This window comes from Notamacropus eugenii, chromosome 3 (assembly GCF_028372415.1).
Source record: "Notamacropus eugenii isolate mMacEug1 chromosome 3, mMacEug1.pri_v2, whole genome shotgun sequence".
NCBI lineage: Eukaryota > Metazoa > Chordata > Mammalia > Diprotodontia > Macropodidae > Notamacropus > Notamacropus eugenii.
The window spans coordinates 278,935,140-278,954,714 of NC_092874.1; the positions used below are offsets into that span (position 1 = coordinate 278,935,140).

Here is a 19,575-nt window from a genome sequence, read left to right on the forward strand (position 1 = left end):
CAGAGCTAGCCCCGGAGATGTCTTAATTACTAACACAAGAGACAAAAAGACTTTTCCTTCTAAAGTCAGTTGATGTCCGTCTGATTGGCCGCATAATTCATAAAAGGTCAAACAAAACTGATTTGTGCTTTTGGAGAAATATCTTTCTGAATAAGTTACCTCACCCAGCTTCTCTGCTGTCTTCAGAAAGACAACATATCAGCTGTAGTCACAAGTGACTCATTAAGACGACTGCTACACAAGTACTTTTGTTCCCTGGAGAACATTTAATGACACCAAACCACATTAATGTCTCTACAGTTTCAAATACATGACAAAGTGGCCTTAAATCTATCTATACCACAATTTACATGAAGACTTACATGAAATGTCACCTGACTTTATATGTTATGTATATTTAGAAACTATTTAATTTCAAACAACATCTCATCCCATACCCTGCCCCACTTAGATACTTACTGAGTTTGAGCTGACTCTCAACAATGACTTTTCAAGAAAATGGCTTCAATTTTATTATAACTTAGGTATGATTTCTGGGAAAATACTGTTAGAAGAATATAAATTCAAATATAGCCAAAACACTACAAAGAACAAAGCTATGAATATGCAGGGGAGGGTCCTGGACTTTCAGCTTGTAGCTTGCAGCTTGTAGCTGTTGCCACATGTTCTTGTAGAAAGGAAATGCTGATAAGATTTCTATAAGATTTAATGGCTTCCAGAATCACAGAATATTTCAGGTAAAATATCTACACAGGAGAAGCATGGGTGACCTCCTTTTTTAGAATACCACAAATGCAATCTTTCAATGTGAACAGCCTTACTAAGTTTACCTAAACATCCATAAAAGTGAATATGTTCCTGCACTCAGAATGGAAATTTACTATGGCTGAAAGAATAGTAAGAGGATGTCATGATAGTGTAGCAGGTAACTTCAGGTAAACCATCCAGTTGTAATGATATTTGAACGTTCTATCAATTTTCAAGAAAATTTTTCAAAAAAAAAATTTCAAAAATTTTGAAGAATTTGAACATTCTTCAAGAGAAGAAAAATTTAGCGTGGAGAAATATTTTCTAGTGCTTAAAGGTGAAAGGGGAGTGAAATCACACTATTCTATTGTGCAACTATGAAACTCATCTTGTTTGCAAATGGGGTTCAGTGAATGTTCAAAGATGACTCATGTTATACGATTTATTAATATATGACAAATATCATTCTGCCTCACACGCTGCCAACAAATGATAAGGATGCTTCTTTTTAAAGGAAGTGAATGAAACATTCTATATTTAACTGTTTAAAGCTGGCTATTTTAAAATAAACCATACAGTATTATTTCATTGATGCCAGCAGTTACACCAACTGCTGTCCTATCCAGTTAAAATGCTATAAAATGAAGGGACAGAAGCTGTTTTTCATATTAGGCCTCTACTTAAATAATTATCCCAAACCACAAGGTGATCTGATACTGTGAGTCTTTCCAACTACTTTTAAATGCTTTTAATTAATCATGTCAAACTTTGGGGTTTATTAAGGTCTCTAATGAGTAAGAAGGTAAAATTTTTGAATTTCTAGTCAAGAAGGTGATTCATTTTTTTTTTGAATATTCTCAAACCTACTTAGACTTTCCTACACCTTAATCGCCATCTAATCTGCATTATAATTATTTATATGTAAGGCTCATCTGACTTCAAAAGTTAAATTCAATTCCCTGATTTCTTACCTTTTTTTTCCTCTGGGAAAACTTCATCAGCAGAAATTATGTCAAGTTAAAATCATAGAATTTTTTATGTGGAAAGAACCTTAGATATCCTCCAGTATTAGGGTTCAATGAAACTTTTATAAGGAAAAAGCTACTTTTAGATATTGAAAGCAAAGTGATGAGGGAAAATATCAGCGTTGAGGGAATGTAAGTTTTTAAATAGGGAGAGGCCCAGGGATAAGTGATGCCAGAGGTTATTTAATTCAATATAACACATATTTATGAAATGTTTACTCTACAAAGTCATTTAATCTGATATCTCCCCATGGCTTGGGAGTGGCCCTGGCTCTCCAAGACTATGTTTGGGGAGCATAAGTTCTACCATACAACCTATATACAGATTAGTGAAAGTAAGGGAGTAAACAGTCCTTTCAATACAAGGAATCTGCTTGCCAGGATCAACCTCATTAATTACCGAGAGAACCAGTAAGATCACCAGTAAGCTGTCCACTTAGTGATGAATTCCTAGGCAATAGCAACCCCCAAAACAAGGAAGAACAGATAAGATCTCTCCACTCCACTTATAGGAAAAATGACAGGAGAGGGAGAAGAATCAAAGAGTTTTTAAACTGTCTAATAATGCTGACTCAACTCCTTACAAGGTAAGTTCTTGAACAATCACCGGTGGGCAGACAGACTAAAAGAACTGAAATGCATCAATCTTGGCATGCTAAGTATAAATAAAATCATCAGATAGCTAAAAGAAGCATGGTTCACAGATTCCTTTTGGACAGACAAAAGGATTGAGTAGAGTTACAGTTTCACCATATGTCTAAAGGCAACAAGGAACACTGACATTTGAATATTTTCCTATTTCAGTAATCATATTAAATATTTGCAAAAAGAACACCATGGCAGCAAATTACAGCTTATGCACCAAGATTTGTGGAGGAGCACGAAGAGTTACAGAAATACTACAAAGAACACAAGCCACTCCAAACTGAAGTTACATACTTTGGATAGTGATTTCAACATAAAGTGGGAATAGGCATGGTTGGCAAAAAAATAAAAAATAAATCCTAGTTTAAGGGCTGAGATCAAGGCCTTGCAAACTTATCAAACAGATGACAGCTACTCACTTTTGGTAATCCATAAGGGCATAAATGAAAAAATGCCAATGATTAGGAAGTCTTTGACATGAAACTTAAGACCATAGGGGCAGTGCCTATGTTTTTCTCACTGTTGCACATTTGAATGCAAGGTACACAGAAGAGGAAAAATTAATTTGGAGTGTGAATAATTACCTAAGAAGATGGTATGAGATGGGGATTGAATTTCTGGACAACAGCTGGAAACACAGAGATGACACAATCCTTGGCCAGAGAGAGTGTGAGACATTCAGGACTTCTCCAGAGCCAACCTCCAAGAAAGGATCCAATAATAAAGCCCGTAGACTCAAATATCTATAGACAAGGAAGGTTGGAAGGTTTGGGCAACGAATAAAAAGAAACAGGAGAGGTCCTAATGCAAGGAGCCAATTTTGACCTCACAGGGATCACTAAAACCTGGAAAAAGGAAAACCTGAGCCATTGTTTTGAAAGGGTATGCTTTTTCAAAAGAAACAGGATAGGGAAAAGGGGGTGGAGTCAGGTAGCACTGTAGGGCTATAAATAAATAAAGTATAATCATGCAAGGAAATTCAGGAACCAAAGGAGAGAGGAATCATGACGGAGAGTATTTGGGTAATAGTCCATGATGGGGAAAAAAAGAAAGTGAAATTGACATTGGAATGTATCATCACCTGAACAGAAAGAGGCAAAAGATGAGTTCAGGGCAAAGATCTCAAGTCTTGCCCAGAGATACGATGGAGTAAAAAGAAGAAACTTCAATTACCCAGTCATATGCTGAAGAGCTCTCTTCCAAAAGTTGAAGAGCTAGTCATTTCTTAACTTGCCTTAGTGATAATTTCATCCTTTAAAAGGTGAAGAAAGTAACAAAAGGAAATCTGAGTCTGGGTCTGACTCTCACTAACAACACGGAATAAACTGGTGACCATGGAAAGGACGGGAACTCTGGTGGAAGGGCTGCAAATGAGCACTCCTGCAGAGTTTACTACGAAGGACAGGAAACCCAGGCAAAGTCAGACACTTGCCCTAAATTTAGGGAAAAGAGAGTTCATATAGTTCAAAGGAAAAGTAAATAGGAGCCTATGGCCTAAAATGCTATAAGGGGAAGTCAGACGAGAAGAGAAAGGCTCAAGAATGAAATTCTCAAGGCAGACATTAAGGGAAACAAGTTCACTAAGGCAGACACAAAGAATTCATCTGAAGACACAGATGTGCCTTATATCATCAACCCATTAATATGTAAAAAAAGGGAAGTACCTAAGATGGCAGGGACAAGGTGAGGCAAGGTAACAGAGGATGAATACAAGAGCAAGGCAAGCTGCAGAAAGGGGGCTTTTTGTTGTGGTGGTCGTTTACCGCTATCCATTCCTCTTGCCTGAGAGACCGCTTCTTAGTCTCCTCTGCTGGATCACCATCCATGTCATGCACTCTACCCACAGCTGTTTCACGAGGCCTGCTCCTGCTCTTTTCTGGTGATCTCATCTGCTCCCATGGGCTTAACTATCACTTCAAGCAGATGTCTACACCAGTCTGCATCACTGAATAGACGTCCCAAAAGCAGCTCAAACTCAGGATATCCAAATCATCTTTCTCGTCAAGTCTAGCCTCCTTCAAGTCTATCTATTTCTATCAGGGACACCAGGCCTGACTGTCTCAGTCAGCTAGGGTAGCTAACTCACTGTTTCACAACAATCTTCCTTGATACAATCAATTGCAAATCTCAGTCGATTCTATTTCTACTACATTTCTCGCATTCATCCCCTTCAGTCCACGGACACTGCCACTGACCCTCATCATCACTCACTTGGACTGTCTTAAGAGCCTGCCTCCCAACTGGCATCTCTGCTCACTGAAAAATTCACTACATACTCATGCCAAATCATCTTTTAAAAATGCAGATCCTACCCCATCCCTCATCTGCAACACACTTCCTATGTCTCGCACAAAAATGAACTTCCTTCAAGGCTCAGCTTTCCCAGTGATTTCTCCCTCTGCAAATGATCATTTTGTACCCTCCAGGGAACTTTTATTTTGTCTATGGAGTGCAGTGGGGCTGGCACTTGTAGGCAGATGAAGACCCCAACACAGGATGCACCAGGGATTTGCCCAGAGGCACAAAGGCAGCTCAGAATAAGAAGAATTGAGTGCATTTATGCCATTCGGCTTCTAAAGTGCTTCTCCCTAGCAACCCTGAATGGTTGATATCTGCCTCCCCCCACCTTGTACACATGAGGAGCCTGAGGGTTATATGCCTCATGTGTGGCCACATCACTAATAAGGACGACAGCTGGGATTCAATCTCAGGTCTCCACTCTTAAGTCCAGGACTTCATTTACTAAACAGCCAACAAGGTCCAGGGTTTCCTTCACCTCAAATTTAGAATGGGAAGTCAAATGAATTGAAGGGATTTTTCCACAATTAACCAATCTTCAATAAAAATCTACCTTTTCACACTCCTACCACAGGAGCCTCAATAAATTACATTTTCCCACGAGCCTAAATAAAAGAGGACTACATATGGATTTCCTCCTAATTACTGCTTATTAAAAAGCAGATAAAGCAATAAAATACATTAAACATGATTTACATTGGTCAATGTTTACCAGTACTAAAATGATCATAATAAACAATTATGAGCGTCAAAAAGTGTAGCTGTACAAGACTAATAACTGAGGGAACTTCAAATGTCCAGCTGGTCAAAGAGAGCTGATTTTGATTTTATGTCTGTCAAATAAAACTCACCCTTCCAAAAGATACAAAACCTTTTTTTGCTAATCTAGTCCATAAATCCTGCTACCTTTCAATGAGGAGAAAGCTTGTGTGAACAAGAAAACTTTTTATAAATATTAAATTATGAATTCTAATGTATAGTAGATGACATACAAAAACGGCCCTTTAAAAAACAAAATTTGGGGGTAGGCAAAGGTAAAATATTTTCAACAATATTTCAGATTTTTTTTTTCTTGAGCAAGGATGGGAGATAAAAACCGTTCAAGTATGCCCAAGGAACAAGACTGCAAATACTTCATGACAAACTGGTGTTCTGACAGGAATAGTACACAACCATTTCAGTCATCTAAGAACTGGATTTCACAAACACGAGGCTATTCCTTTACTTCTATGACTAATGGAGCTTGTAATCAAATGGGAGAAAAATGTCTCCCATGAGTTTTGGCCCAAAGATAGTTCCATAAACACCAGTTCTGCCCTGTCATTTGAAGTGCCTTTTTCTTAAGCATCCTGCGCCCCACCTCTCAAAGAGGAAGCTTGGATTTAGGTCACTGCAGAATATTGCATTTTGTACTTCCACCACAGGCTTCCAACGGCGGACCCTGATATGCCCCCACCGTCCTCTTTCTTAGCCTTTTCCACCAAACCTCGAGGAAGACTAGCCTACCCTTACCATTGTGCCTTAGGCATCACCCACTCATTTTCTCAAACCCTCACAATCTGAGCTTCAGCAGTTAACATTTGCAAGGTCACCCACTCTGACTTCTGGCTTTTCCTCCATTCTTCCTTGATCACTAGGGAAGTGGCAGCTTTGGCCAGAAATCGCCCAGTTACGATGAGGAGGAGCTTCTAGTCCAAGCACTGTGCTTATTGACTTACTGAAAAAGGCCCAGGCAGCAACATGACTTTGTTCACAGCAATCTAAAGTGTCTTTAGGCAGGGCTTGCCAGATAGCGCACCACCACTGGCTACAGCTGAACTACATGTCCTGCTCCCCTGCCAGCCAAATGACACAGGAACTCCTTAGCCTTTTCCATCTTCTAATATTCCCTTATACATATTTCATTGACCAATCAAATACACCTTACACTTACTTCCCCATGTCCATGCTTTTGCCCACACCTTTCCTCCTGCCTTAAGGCATCATCATTGGAAGAAATCCTCCCTGTTCCTCAAGGCTGGACTGCTTCAGTCAGAAGGGATCCCTTTCCCTCTGAACTTCTTAGAGGACATCCTTTTCACCAGCAGGACAGAACATAGTCAGTGTCTGTTATTTCTCTCCATGTCTTTACCTCCTTTACTAGAATATAAGCTAACTTGGGGGCAGGCACTGGGCTAATACGTAACAGGAAGCCCTTGTTCCCCATCCCCAGAGCTTTGGTTCAATGATTATTTGTTGAAAGGTGATATAAAAAAAATCATCCTGATCACAAGGACCCTCTGCCTGACTCAAGTGATCATCCTAGATCTCTTCTACTTGCCCAGAACATCTTTCTTCTCACCATGCCCTTCCTAGCCAAGCCCCTGTGATCAGGCCTCTGTCCCCACCACCCTACAGTATTACTTTTTCTCATTCTTCACAAGCTCTTTCTGCAGGTGTGGCAAGGCTGACAACCCTTTACTCCTCCTTACGGATATAGGCAAGTTCTCTCCTATCTCTGGATTCCAACCTCTTCTTTCTACTCATACGTAGATCACATCCATCTTGGCTTAGGCCTGCATTACCTCTTGCCTCAATGACTACAAAATCCTCCTAACTGCTTTTCTGCCTACCTCAGATTTCTCCTCACTGCAGTCTATTCTCCACACAAGTGCCAAAATGCCTAAACCTCGATCTGACCAGATTATCCCCTCATTCAATATCCTCCAGTGGCTCCCAATTGCCTCCAGGATCCAACAGAAACCCCTTTATGCAGCACTTTTTAGCTTTTGGTAATCTGGCTCCGAGGACATCACTCCATCATGATCTAGCCAAACTGGCATTTCCTCTGTTCCTCACCAACAGCACTTCATCTTCTACCCTGGCATGGACTATCCCCTAAACTTGGAATGCATGTCCTTCCTCATGTCTACCCCGTACAGCCCCCTTCCACATGATGCTGTGCATGTCCATACTTGTCATCTCTGGTGCTAAGCCAGCTCCTTCAGAGGAGGAATTGATCATTTCCTTCTGTCTTCTCCTCATCTGACTGCCAGCTTTCTAAGACCCTCTCTTGATCCTCAATCATCACTAGCCAGAAACCCCTATCCTGAGTTCTCTTCTCCACTCAAGCCTCTCAGTAATCTCAACGAGATTTCCATTACAATCTCTATTCTGATGAATCCTCAATCTGACTCAAGCTCCAATTTCTTCTGGGAATTCTCTTACATTTCCAATCACGCACTAGACATTAATGGCTGGATGTCCCAACAAACTGAATACGTCCAAAGTGGAATTCATCACCTCTCTCCCTAAACCAACCTGTCAGTCCACCCACCTTTCCTAATTATGTGGATATATCATCCTTCCAATAACCTAAGGTCAACAATCACTTTTCATATCCAGTCTATTGTCCAGTCAACCAATCAACTGTCACTGATCAAGTCCTCAGTGCTCTGTCATCTAGATTATCAAACCAGCCTCCAAACTGGTCTCAGAGTAGACTGGAAAGAACAGTGGACCTAGGTTTAAACCCAGGCTATGCTCACACTGAGTGTGTGACATAGGGTGAGTCTCTTGACATCTCCAGACTTTGGCTCCCTAATCTGTAAAATGGGGAGTGGGCACTATGGGGAACTGGAATAGAAAATCTTTCTGGTCCCTCCCAGAACTAAATCTAAGCTGGAACAGTTTTATGATGCGAATTTTTGCCCCTATCCTTCACAAAATGGCTAAAATAATCTCCAGTGCAGATATGTGTACAGGTCACTCCTTGCTCCAATGCCTTCACATGCTGCCTACACATGCAGCAATGGTTCCCAATGGTTCTGAGCATAAGGGCCTTTATGATATCTGTACCTGTATATATCCAGCCTACATCCATCCCATGTCACCAACTGCCTACCTAGGGGACATTTCAGCCAGCTTCGATGTCCCAGAGACCTCTCAAACTCCCAACTGAGCTCACCATCTTTCCCCCAACACTCTCCTCCCCTACACCAAACTTCCCTTTTTCTGTTGGAGCTGTCATCATCCTTCCAATCTCTCAGGTTCTCCTCCAACCTAGAGTTCCTCACCTCTTATTCTAACTGCTTCCGCCCCCTCAGCTCAGACCCTCCTCATCTCTTGCCTAGACTCCTGATGAGTCTTCCTGATTCAAGCCTCTCCCATTTCAGTCACTCCTACACACTGCTGCCAAAGGTATTTTCCTTATGAGCAGATCATACTGTGTCACTCCCATATTCAATCAAACTCCAGGGTCTTCCCATTGCCTCAAACATCCAACAAAACTCCTCTACTTAGGTCTTTAAGCCCTACACAACCCAGCCCCAAATAATCTCTGGAAACTCAATGGCCATTATTCCTCCCTCTGGCCCACACTAACTCTCCTGTCTGCATTCTTTTGCATGGCTCCTTCCACAGGTCTGGAATACACTGTTCTTTTCTTCTGCCTCACAGAGTTTCTATCTCTTCCTTTAAGACACAGCTTAAGCGCCATCTTTGGATGATCCTCCAACAGCTAGTACCACTGTTCCCCCAAAACCTTTTTAACTACTTTGTGTACATGTGCATCTATTCACCATATATATGTGCACGAACTTCTTGTCTCTCCCTTTAGAATAAAAACCTCCTTGAGAGTAGGGACTATTTCATTCTTTTATACTTGTATCCCCAACACCTTCTGCCAGGCACAAAGCAGTTTCTTAATAAATGTTTGTGGGTTAACACAGAAACACTTCTACATATTTGAAAAAGAAAGTCTCTGTGTTTGCTTGCCTGAACCTGTGATTCTATTGGTTTACCAGAGCAGATCTGGAGTGAGAGAACTGCCTAGATGGCTGAAAGGAAGTGACTTGCTCAGGGTGACAGAGACTGTGCTGGGATTTGAACTCAAGCCTGCCTGAATGAACTGGCTCACTACAAAAAAGCACTGACCTGGAGTCAGAGGATCAGGATTCAAATCCTGCCTCTGATAACTGCAATCTGTGTGACCCTGAGCAATCAGTTTCCCTCCCTGGACCTCAGTTTCTGCATCTGTGAAATGGGCTTGGCCTACATGGTTTCTGACATCCCTCCCAACTCTAGATCTGTAAGTGTAACTCACAGGTCTCTGCATCCAGTCCTGGCCTTTCTCCTGGTTCCAATTTTTAATCCCCAACTGTCAGGTACGCATTCTATTACATATCCTGAAGGCATCTCAAATTCAACAATACGGTGCAATGCAGCATCTTTTCTCCCTCTCATACCCACCCACTTTGGCCAATGGCAATACACTCCTTCATCACAAAGCGTTCATAGCTGTGGGGGTCATCCTCAATTTTGCAATCTCACTCACTTAATCACACATCTTAGACTAAACTCATTATCTTTCCACCAAAATCCTTCCCCCTTCCTGGCACTACTGCCCTCCAGTCACCTGGATTCTTAGACCAGCCTTTACAGTCAGTAGAAATGGTGCTGGAGGTAGAGTCCACAGGCTTGGCTTTGAATCCTGTCTCAAAGTGGGGCACACTGGTACCTGCCTAGAAGCCCTGCTATGGGCGTGGGGCTCAGGCCAGTCCATTTCTTCAGCTGCAGTAGCCCAAACTGACTGGGAATCTGAATTGACTGTTCATCCTGTTCAACTCAATCCCTCTCCCTTTCCCAGCAGAGGCTGCCTCAGGAGGTGTGAAGTCAGGTCAAAGCTCCCAAGCAGACCACAGTGGAACTTGGCCCATGAGTAGCATTTCCAGCCTGGATGAGATAAGGAGATTAGTCTTCAAAAAAAATGTTTTTTAAGAATTTAGACTCTGCCACTACCTGTGTGATCTCAGGCAATTCCCTCAACCTCTCTGGTCCACACACCATTTCCTCACCTGTTAGAAAGAGAGGCTGTAGAAGACCTCAAAGCTCCCTTTCCAGCTATGAACAACTCCTTCTCTACCTGACCCCATCCTCCACCATGCACAAGACTTGTTCTCCCCATACTCAGTCACTCCCCTTTGACTCAAATTCAATGACTGATCCTATCTGGTTTCAGAGAATTATGCAGGCCACTTCCATGTCTGAAATGCATTACAACTCCTCCACCCTACCTCAGTAAAACTTTCCCTTCCTTCAAGAACAAGCTCAGCTACCACCCTTCAGCGGAAAATGATCTCTGCCTCCTCAAATCTTCCTAGAAGGCTTTGAATCTCTGTTCTCTATTTCTGATGTCTAAACAGGAATGCTATTTATTGGGGCCCATGCTACAGCCACCCTTCAGACTATGGCCTCCTAGAGAACAGAGATTTTGTCACTATATACAAACACATGTCTCCTTGGTACCCAGTACAGAATCCTGTGCTTGAAAGTACAGACAAATAAACACCCTTTGAATTAAGGGAGGACAGACATCAGCTTAAGAGACAGGGTCAATAGAGAGTTGCTTTCAACAGAAATTACAATTTCATCCCCAAAATACATATTTGCAATGACAATTACCCTCATATTAATCAGATGCCAATTTTATCTATATCTCTAAACGTTGGGTTTTTACAGAAATGAACAACTTTCAGAGATTCGCAGACTAGGAAAAGGGTGACATAAATAATTTAAAAACAGGTTTGGAAGTTTGAGGAACACATTTACAGCATCACTGAGAAGGAAGAAATCATCTGTTTGGGGGAAATTCTGTAAATGCCTCTTCTCTGCTGAACCACCATCTCAAATAGCACTAGGATCGATCAAAGTAACTGATTAAAAAAAATGCCCCTGACAATCTGAATTGATTCCGTATTAACAAAGTACAATTATTCCAACATCTTACATGAGTTGTTCATTACTTCATTTTAGAATAAGGCTAACAAGATGAGATCAGAGACCTAAATGGTCTGGCCTAATGGAAGCTCTGGTTCACAGGCATTTAAGAATATATGTAAAATCTTTAGGATATAAGCCAATAAAAATGGCACTGCTATTTTCTTATGAAATTAAGTGGCAAACAATTGTTTTCATGAGGAAAATACTAAGTACAATAATTGATTTTCCACGTTAAAATGTTATTTTTGCTTGGGGTGGAGAGACAGGAGATAAACCAGAATGATCATGCCATACTGAATTTGGTTGAAGGAACTGGATGTTCGCCCTAGAAGAAGAAAAAATCCTAGGGATGACTGTCTACAAATACTCAAAGACTGTGATGTGGAAGAGTTGAATTAAGACGTTTCTCTTGGCTCCAAATGGCAAAACTACTAACAATGAATTAAAACTGAAGAGAGGCAAACGTGGCTACATGTGAACCATGAGTGTGGCCCAAAAAAGAAATGGGCAGCCTCTGAAGGCATGGCATCTCCAAAGAGAAGGCTCGAGATGGTGGAAAGGCACAGGTTGGACCAGGTGGATTCTGAAATTCCTTCTAGGTAAGATCCTACAAAGAAGAGTCATGCAGTGAAAATTCTAACTCCAAGGCAGGTAGGGTGGGCATATTTCAAAAATGTATGACAACAACAAACAGGGGCACACAAATCCTAAGGATCCATCTTTACTGTCAATAATAGCAATCCTGTGAGGCAGGTTTTATTATTGTCCCCATTTTACAAATGAGGAAACTGAGGCTGGGACAGGCTAGTGTCATATTATTATTAAACACCCAAGAAGAGGCTTAAGCTCACGTCCTCCTGACTGAAGCCTGTTACTTTGTTCTATGCCACATTATGACTAAATAGAGCTGTTTACACAAGGAGTACTCTAAAGTAAATTCTTATTCTCCTTGCGCATTTCTAGTAAATACAATGTATTTGTAAATAAATCTATGCATGTGATATAGTATACACCTTCGAAAATTCACAATATGAATTCAGACAGGTTTGAAAACATGTTCTACCTCAAAGTATAAGAAAAATGCTTCTCTTCTTTTAGAAAATAAACAATACAAAAAAAGGGAAGTTTTCCTTTTATTTACTTCAACTCAAAACAGCTACAGACCAACAACAGAACACAGAATTCTGAAGTCTACTTTGTACTTAATAACATAATATGGTTTGATCACTCATCATTTTAAGAGTCTCTTTAGGACACTGCTAAGAGGCAATGTATCAAATTTTCCAACAGAGAAGGCAATTTATTACAGAGCAGAAGTCTGTTCCTTCAAGGAAAAGATAATAGCATACATAATCAAATCAACAATTTGATCTCTTGTTAGAAAGCTAAACCAGAATTTTTCATTGGTTTAGCAAAACTTAAAAATCAGGGTGCCTTATCAGACAAAAGCTTACTGTGTATGTTGAAGGATGCTAGGAGATAAGTCTGACTTGTAGGTAGTCAAATGCCAAGCTTGTCATTAATACATCCTTTCTACTTATGTAACACTATTAAACTTAGGTGGTCCATGTCAAATCACGACTTTCCTACACTTTATCTTATGGGAAATAGAAATAAAGACTCTGTGAAAATGGCTTACATGAAAATGTTTGAATTTCAGAGGAAACAATTCATTTACTAGAATCGAGATCTACACAAGTTAATGTAGTATTATGTTTAATAAGCTCATCGATTGTCACAGTAACATCTACCTAATCATCATTTCCCATATTCTTTTTCTTAGAACTCTTCATTTGGACAGCTCTTAAGACTAGTTACCTTCTCAAAAAAATTCCCCAAGACTAACTGGCCAATTTGACTTTAAAAATTTCAGCCTTTCAGTAGGAGTCTATGAATTAAACAGATGTTAATCTGGGTGAGGAGCACACAGAGGTACGACCAATGGGAAGAGTAATACCTTGGTGATCACTAGAGACAAGAAACAAGTGAATTTGTCTAGAAAAGATGGGAAAGGTAGGACAGCCATACAATGAGAGCTTTCACAACAATGGAGTCTAGTGGAGGTTTTGGAAAGATGGTTGAACACGTTGGAAGGCAATAAAGGAGGAATGAGATGGGATGAAGGGCACATGTAGGGAGGCCAGTCTCAACAAGGTAGATGTCAAGTGGTTTGGAAAAGAAGGAGGAAAGATGGAATTAATGGCGAGCAGCCTCAACTTTTCCAGGAAAATAAGAGGCAAGTTTCTCACCTACAGCAGAGAGTCAGGGACATGGAGAAATTCTGGAACATCAAGTACAATCAGTTATTTCTGCAAAAGCACTGAGTCTGTCTTGCTACAGTTGTTTAAAAAAAACCTATTCTGAAGTTTAGCCTAAAGATAACTGGATATTCCCTGTTTATACCATACTAACCCTAAATAGTTATGATATAAATTTGATTAAGGAAAATAAATAACCATCTTATTATTCTGAATGGAGAAATATGCAAATGCTGTATGAACAATGGAGACTGGTATTTGATAGTAAGTCGAAGATACAAAAAAAAGTGCGTCTATATTTATTTATGAAGTACTTGTTCTTTTGTTTTATGTCTTAGAATATCTGTTTAAATAAATGGGGAGAAGCTAGGAAAGAGTCATACACCCTTACTATGGTCAGTAAGACTCAGTCCATACAGAACGAAGTAGAAGAGTCAGATTGAATTTTCAAAAACAAATGTTAGATTTAAAGAATCTGTTGTACCAAAAGGTCCCCAATTACAAAATACCTTGGTACTATGAATACTCACTTGGATTTTCAGGGGATGTCCAAGAAAAGGCAACATTCCCCTTCTCTATAAGTAGGTGACTCATATTTGCTAGGCTACAAATATTGCCTTTAGGTTGACAGACTACCAAAACACACAAACATATAAACAACCTATGATTATAGTTTCTCCAATCATGTAAATATATTGGTTTTGGAATGATTCAATAGACATTATTAGATATGCATTAAAGAGAAAAAAATATTACCTCCATCGAGATTCGTCTGTGTATCCGGTTTCGGAGACAAACACCTGTAGGAGACTGGACTTCATCTGATGAAGTCCCTGAAGCCTGGTCACTTTCTCCATCTGATCCCATTTTTAAATTCTCATGAACAATATCTGAGCCATAAAAAAAAAATGCAGATTATTTTCCTTACAGGATGGATTAAACCTCTCAAGAGACATGTTTTCAATTACTACAAGTAAAATTATAATTTAATTTTAACTAAACTGCAAAAATTATGCAATGATGTTTTGTTTAAATTCTAAGAACTATGTCTATTAGTACAGGTACTTCATTAACTGAATACTAAACAACATTTCTCAAAATAATTCTAGTTAATAGTTCAGTATTTTGAAGTCCAAAATGCAGGTTATAAAGGATCATTTCTAGAGTATTCTTTTTATATTGGAGAAAATTTATTATGTATGTTTTAAAAGAAATGAATACCTTATCTCAACACTATGGAAAATAAAATTGGACACCTCCTCCAACCTGCGAATACATTAATTATCTTCTGATTTATCTCTGAATAGCTGAAACAAGGAATGAATTCTCACCAGCCTAAATTAGTTTAAATTCAATCCTGACTAAATCAAGACAATGCAGTAAACCACTTTGCTGCTCCTGTTCCGGTCAAGGCCCAATCTGGGCGTGTTCTATACCTGCCGACCCTGTCTCTCTCTTCTACCTGTTCCTCACCGTAGGCTTTTCACCCCAACTGCTGTCTTTAAGGTCACGCCGCACTCCCTGACAAGCTCCATCGTGCTTTCTCAGTCCTTCTCAAGTCTGATTCTTGGCTGCATTTAGCACCACCCACGCTCCCTTCCAACTCTTCTGGTTCTCTGACTGATTTTTTCACATTTGGACTGACTTCTTGAACCATAAGTATGCATGACATAAAGTTCTAATGCCTGCCCTCCTCTTCTTTCCTCTTCATAGGTACACTCTGACACCAACTATCTTCTCAATATAAGGATTATCAAATTTCCAGCCCTGTCTCTTCAATCTATAATACCGTATTTCCAAAAGTTTTTTCTATTTATATTTTTAAAAGTTGGCTCTGATTAATGCTAAGTTAATAAGTCGACATTTTTTATTCTTTACAAAAGAAGTTACGAGTGACATGTTAATCACTCCAAGTGTTTTAGGAATTGTTTCACAAGATTTTCCCCAAACAGAAGATGAAAATACACTTCTGTTTCTTCTGTCTCATGATAGTGGTCATTGAGTTGGATTGGACAGATCACTGCTCAGGAAAAAATAAAGTAGAAATATACATGTTAATGTTAATGACCCAACAATGAAAATTTATTAATTCCAAGAAGTACAAAGCTCAGGAAAAAAATTATGCAGATACTTAATTTTTTAAAGTTACAATGATCTAATATTGAAGTATCCAAAGCAAATGTGATAATTCACAACTTTGGTACCACTGAAGAAATGAGAAAATTGTAACTTCATAGGAAAAGGTCTGTTTACTTCTTTTTGCTGAAGTCAACTAAATTAATAACTACAAAAATAAACTTTTCAAAAAATTTTGTTTAAAGGCAAATGTGTGTCTGTGTGTGCATATCTATTCAGATGGGTGTGTATATAAATCAATAAACATTTAAAATGGCTGCTGAATGTCTTTACTTTCCCCTCCATGGCCACCTGCTACTATCACTGTCATAACCTCCTAATAGGCCATCTTATATCCACTCCATCTCCCTTCAAATCCATCTTTCATAGCACTGCCAGACTTTACTTTCTAATACACAGATCTTGCCATGACACTGCTTTGCTCAAAAATCATTCATAGCTCCCAGCCACTATACCTTGCCTCCTATTCAAGCATCTCCATAGTCCGATGCCAGACTATTTTCAAGTTTCATACAACCTTTCAAGTACTCTATGTTCCAGGCAAATTAGATCTCAGATATTCCTTTAACTTTCCTATTCCCACACCTTTGCTCTCCTTGCCTCCTCTGCCTAGAATGGAGAGCACTCTTTCGCCCTCTTCACTTAATTTTTATCCATCCCTTAGAAGCTGAATGAAGATTTTCCAGGCATTCTCCAGTAGTAAATGACCCTTTTGACTTGACATCTCCAAAAGGCACCTCTGAGTACCTTTCCCCTAAAGCTCTTAGCACCCACTGTTGTCCTCTGTACATATGTCTCATTCCTCTAACAGTCAGTAACATACAAGGGCAGAACCCCATTTAATCTAAACTTTGTATGTCTTCCAGCATCTACCATGTCTTTCTACACTAGAAATACTTCATAAGGGCTTGCTGTCTTGTTTCTCCATATATAAATTTATCATAAGTGAAATTTATTCAAAAAACAATGTGATGTAATCAAAAAAATGAAATGAAATTTTAAATAATATAGTTATTCCTCTCCTAATTTGTAAATGTAAATTAAAAATCACAGACTGGTGATAATAATCTATGTTTATGTCTTTGATTTCCCCCCTATTTTTCACATCTACAAAGTTTTTCATTAATTGTCCAACAAAACATCTTTTAATTTTTATATTAGCTAACAGAACTATCTTACATTTAGCAATATAATTCCATTTCTTTTTTTCCCTAGAAATTATGAACACAAATCTTAGGCAAGTTAGTAAAGTACTTTATGCAGTTGAAAAACACACTTTAAGTCAGTGAAAGCCTCATTAAAATGATCATCCTAGCACCTTTGGAATTGTTCAATACATACCCTGTTTAAAAAAAAAAAAGTAGCAGCCTAAACTAGCATAGTGGACAGAGATCCAGTCCCCCAAAGTCAGGGAAATGTGGGTTCATGCTCTACCACTGACAGAGACAGCTGTGACCCTCTCAGTGAGGGCTCCCCACAAGTTGGAGGAGAGAGGGAGCTGCATCCTCATCAGGAGACTCCTACAACAATGAAATCACTAGTAGGGCCAAAAAACCATAAAACCAAACAATTTCTATAAAGAGCAAAAAATCCCTCCCAATATCTAACAAGAGAAATTACATCCTGACATTCAATACTTCTCAAAACTAAGTATTATAGAGTGGCAGCTGACAGGAGGCTTCAATCACCACTTTTTCTGAGTCAGAAGACCAAGCATTTAACTATAAAACAAATTTATCCAATTATTCCTTAAAATTATGCTGATAAGAATGAGAAGCCTAGAATTTTACAGACTTCTAATCAGTTTTTTCTTGATTAGATTTGTTTATAGAGCTAAGAGAAAGAATAAACAACATAAAAGAATTCAATGTAGAAACTGGTCTGATTAGCCAGAATACAAAGTGGCCCACAGCCAAGTTTAATTGACTATTTAGTAACTGCAAAAATCAGCTTTTGTCCCTAAAGATTATTCATAAATACCAAGATAATGGTTAAAAAGCTAACTTATATACATATAATATGCCATAATATAAATGTGTATATGTATAAAATATAAAAGTATATGAGTCAAATAAAAGTGCGATCAGAAAACTGAGATTGAGCTTTTTAGAAATCTTTCAAACTTTTAACAACCAGTAGGCCCTTAGTTTTTCATCATCAATATTCAAGGACTTACATACAGTGTTTTGTAACTAGCCTACATTTCAAAATGTGAAACTGATTTTGTGAACTAACACCATGAATTATAATATTACTCAAAAACTTAAACGAGACACTCATTCTTTCTTACAGTTGTTCCTGTGGTTATCTTAATAATTAGTAATCATTAGTAATGATTTTCCAAAGTAATGAATTGGTAATGAATTTCCAAAGCTTATTTTGAACTCAGAAATCAAAAGCCACATATTCAATGTGAACAATTAATATTTATTATTAATTAATCAATTATTAAGGAGCGAAGCTATTCCACAAATCTAGTTTCCAAATAACTCATTTTAGCCCTTTAAATGAATAAAACTTTAGAAATTACAAACCGTTTGGCAGAAATCTTCCTAAGACATGGTTTCCCATTTCCCCAGTTTCTATATGTCTTCCACTAAAGGTCCCCTCTAGTGTATCACAGCAAACTACGGGACCACCGAGGCTATGCCCTCAGTGCACAAGCTCTGATAGGTCATGGGAAATTGAAAAATCAGCCAGGATGGGTTCAGAAATGAATTCTATGGGTTTGTCATATCTAAGGTCTGCCAAGCTGAAATCAGAGAGGCTTTTCACCAGAAGGTTGGTCACCAAGTAATGCATGTGGAGGGTTTGGGGGACAGCACCTCTCAAAGATGACTAAGACAAGGAGGAAAGCTACTGATCTATTCCACAGCAAGGAGTACCCAGGCCAATGAAATCATGGGTGACTAAAATCCTGGGATACAACATTACTCAGTGATAAAAATGATGACTTCAAGGTTACTATTGTGCTACACAGTACAAGGGTCTGAAGTGCAGAGCCCTCAGCTCAAGCGTGCCTTTTTAAATGGTTTTTCTTTTCCCGTGCTTTCTGGCTCCTTCCTCAGTAACAATGAAGCTATTACTTATAACTGCCACTGCACCTACATCGGGTAGTCAGTCCATCCCTTTCCTTAGTCTAACTTTCTGCAGCTTTTCTCTGCACTGGGCTGGGAAATGAGGTCCTCAAGCTGGATGGTTCGGCTAGACAAATTCACATAAATCAACGAGTGGCACTGTGTTAAGGTTTAGACTACAAAGCAAAAATAAAATATCCACAATAAATTACCAAGTCTGCTTCCATTTCTGGGCATTGCCATGAAGGAGCCGAGACTTCCCCCTATCACACTGTGTGGTCTCCGCAATGGGGGCTTCTTGAAAGAGCCCGTGTACTGATGGAGGAAGGAGTGCATGCTGTGTGACGCTGGAGGCCTGCCATTCTTCACAATGGGCTCTATCATCCCCGGGGGTCAAAAATGTCATTCCATGCACATCCCCAGATCCAGGAACACGTCAGAGGAATTGAATAAGTAAACAAACAAACAACAACAACAACAACAAAAAAAAAAAAAACACAAGAAAGTTACTATGCAGATCTCTGTAAATAACCGTTATTTGTCAGTCTCCTTTAGGAACACACCTAAATTATGACTTCCAAGTTACAATTTCTGAGCATGACCCTTGTAAACTTAATTAAGTACATATTT

General features: G+C 39.2%; 1 protein-coding gene across 3 annotated transcripts in view; it reads right to left on the bottom strand.

Annotated features, from left to right (window-relative positions):
• CDK17 (cyclin dependent kinase 17) overlaps nucleotides 1-19,575 on the bottom strand; it is a 147,375-nt gene that overhangs the window by 48,544 nt on the left and 79,256 nt on the right. For all 3 annotated transcript variants that reach the window (XM_072655635.1, XM_072655633.1, XM_072655634.1), the window contains exons 3-4: nucleotides 19,158-19,322; nucleotides 14,489-14,622 (exon numbers count right to left, since the gene is read on the bottom strand). In XM_072655635.1, the coding sequence (XP_072511736.1) occupies nucleotides 14,489-14,622; nucleotides 19,158-19,322 (299 nt within the window). The remainder of the gene's footprint in view (nucleotides 1-14,488; nucleotides 14,623-19,157; nucleotides 19,323-19,575) is intronic.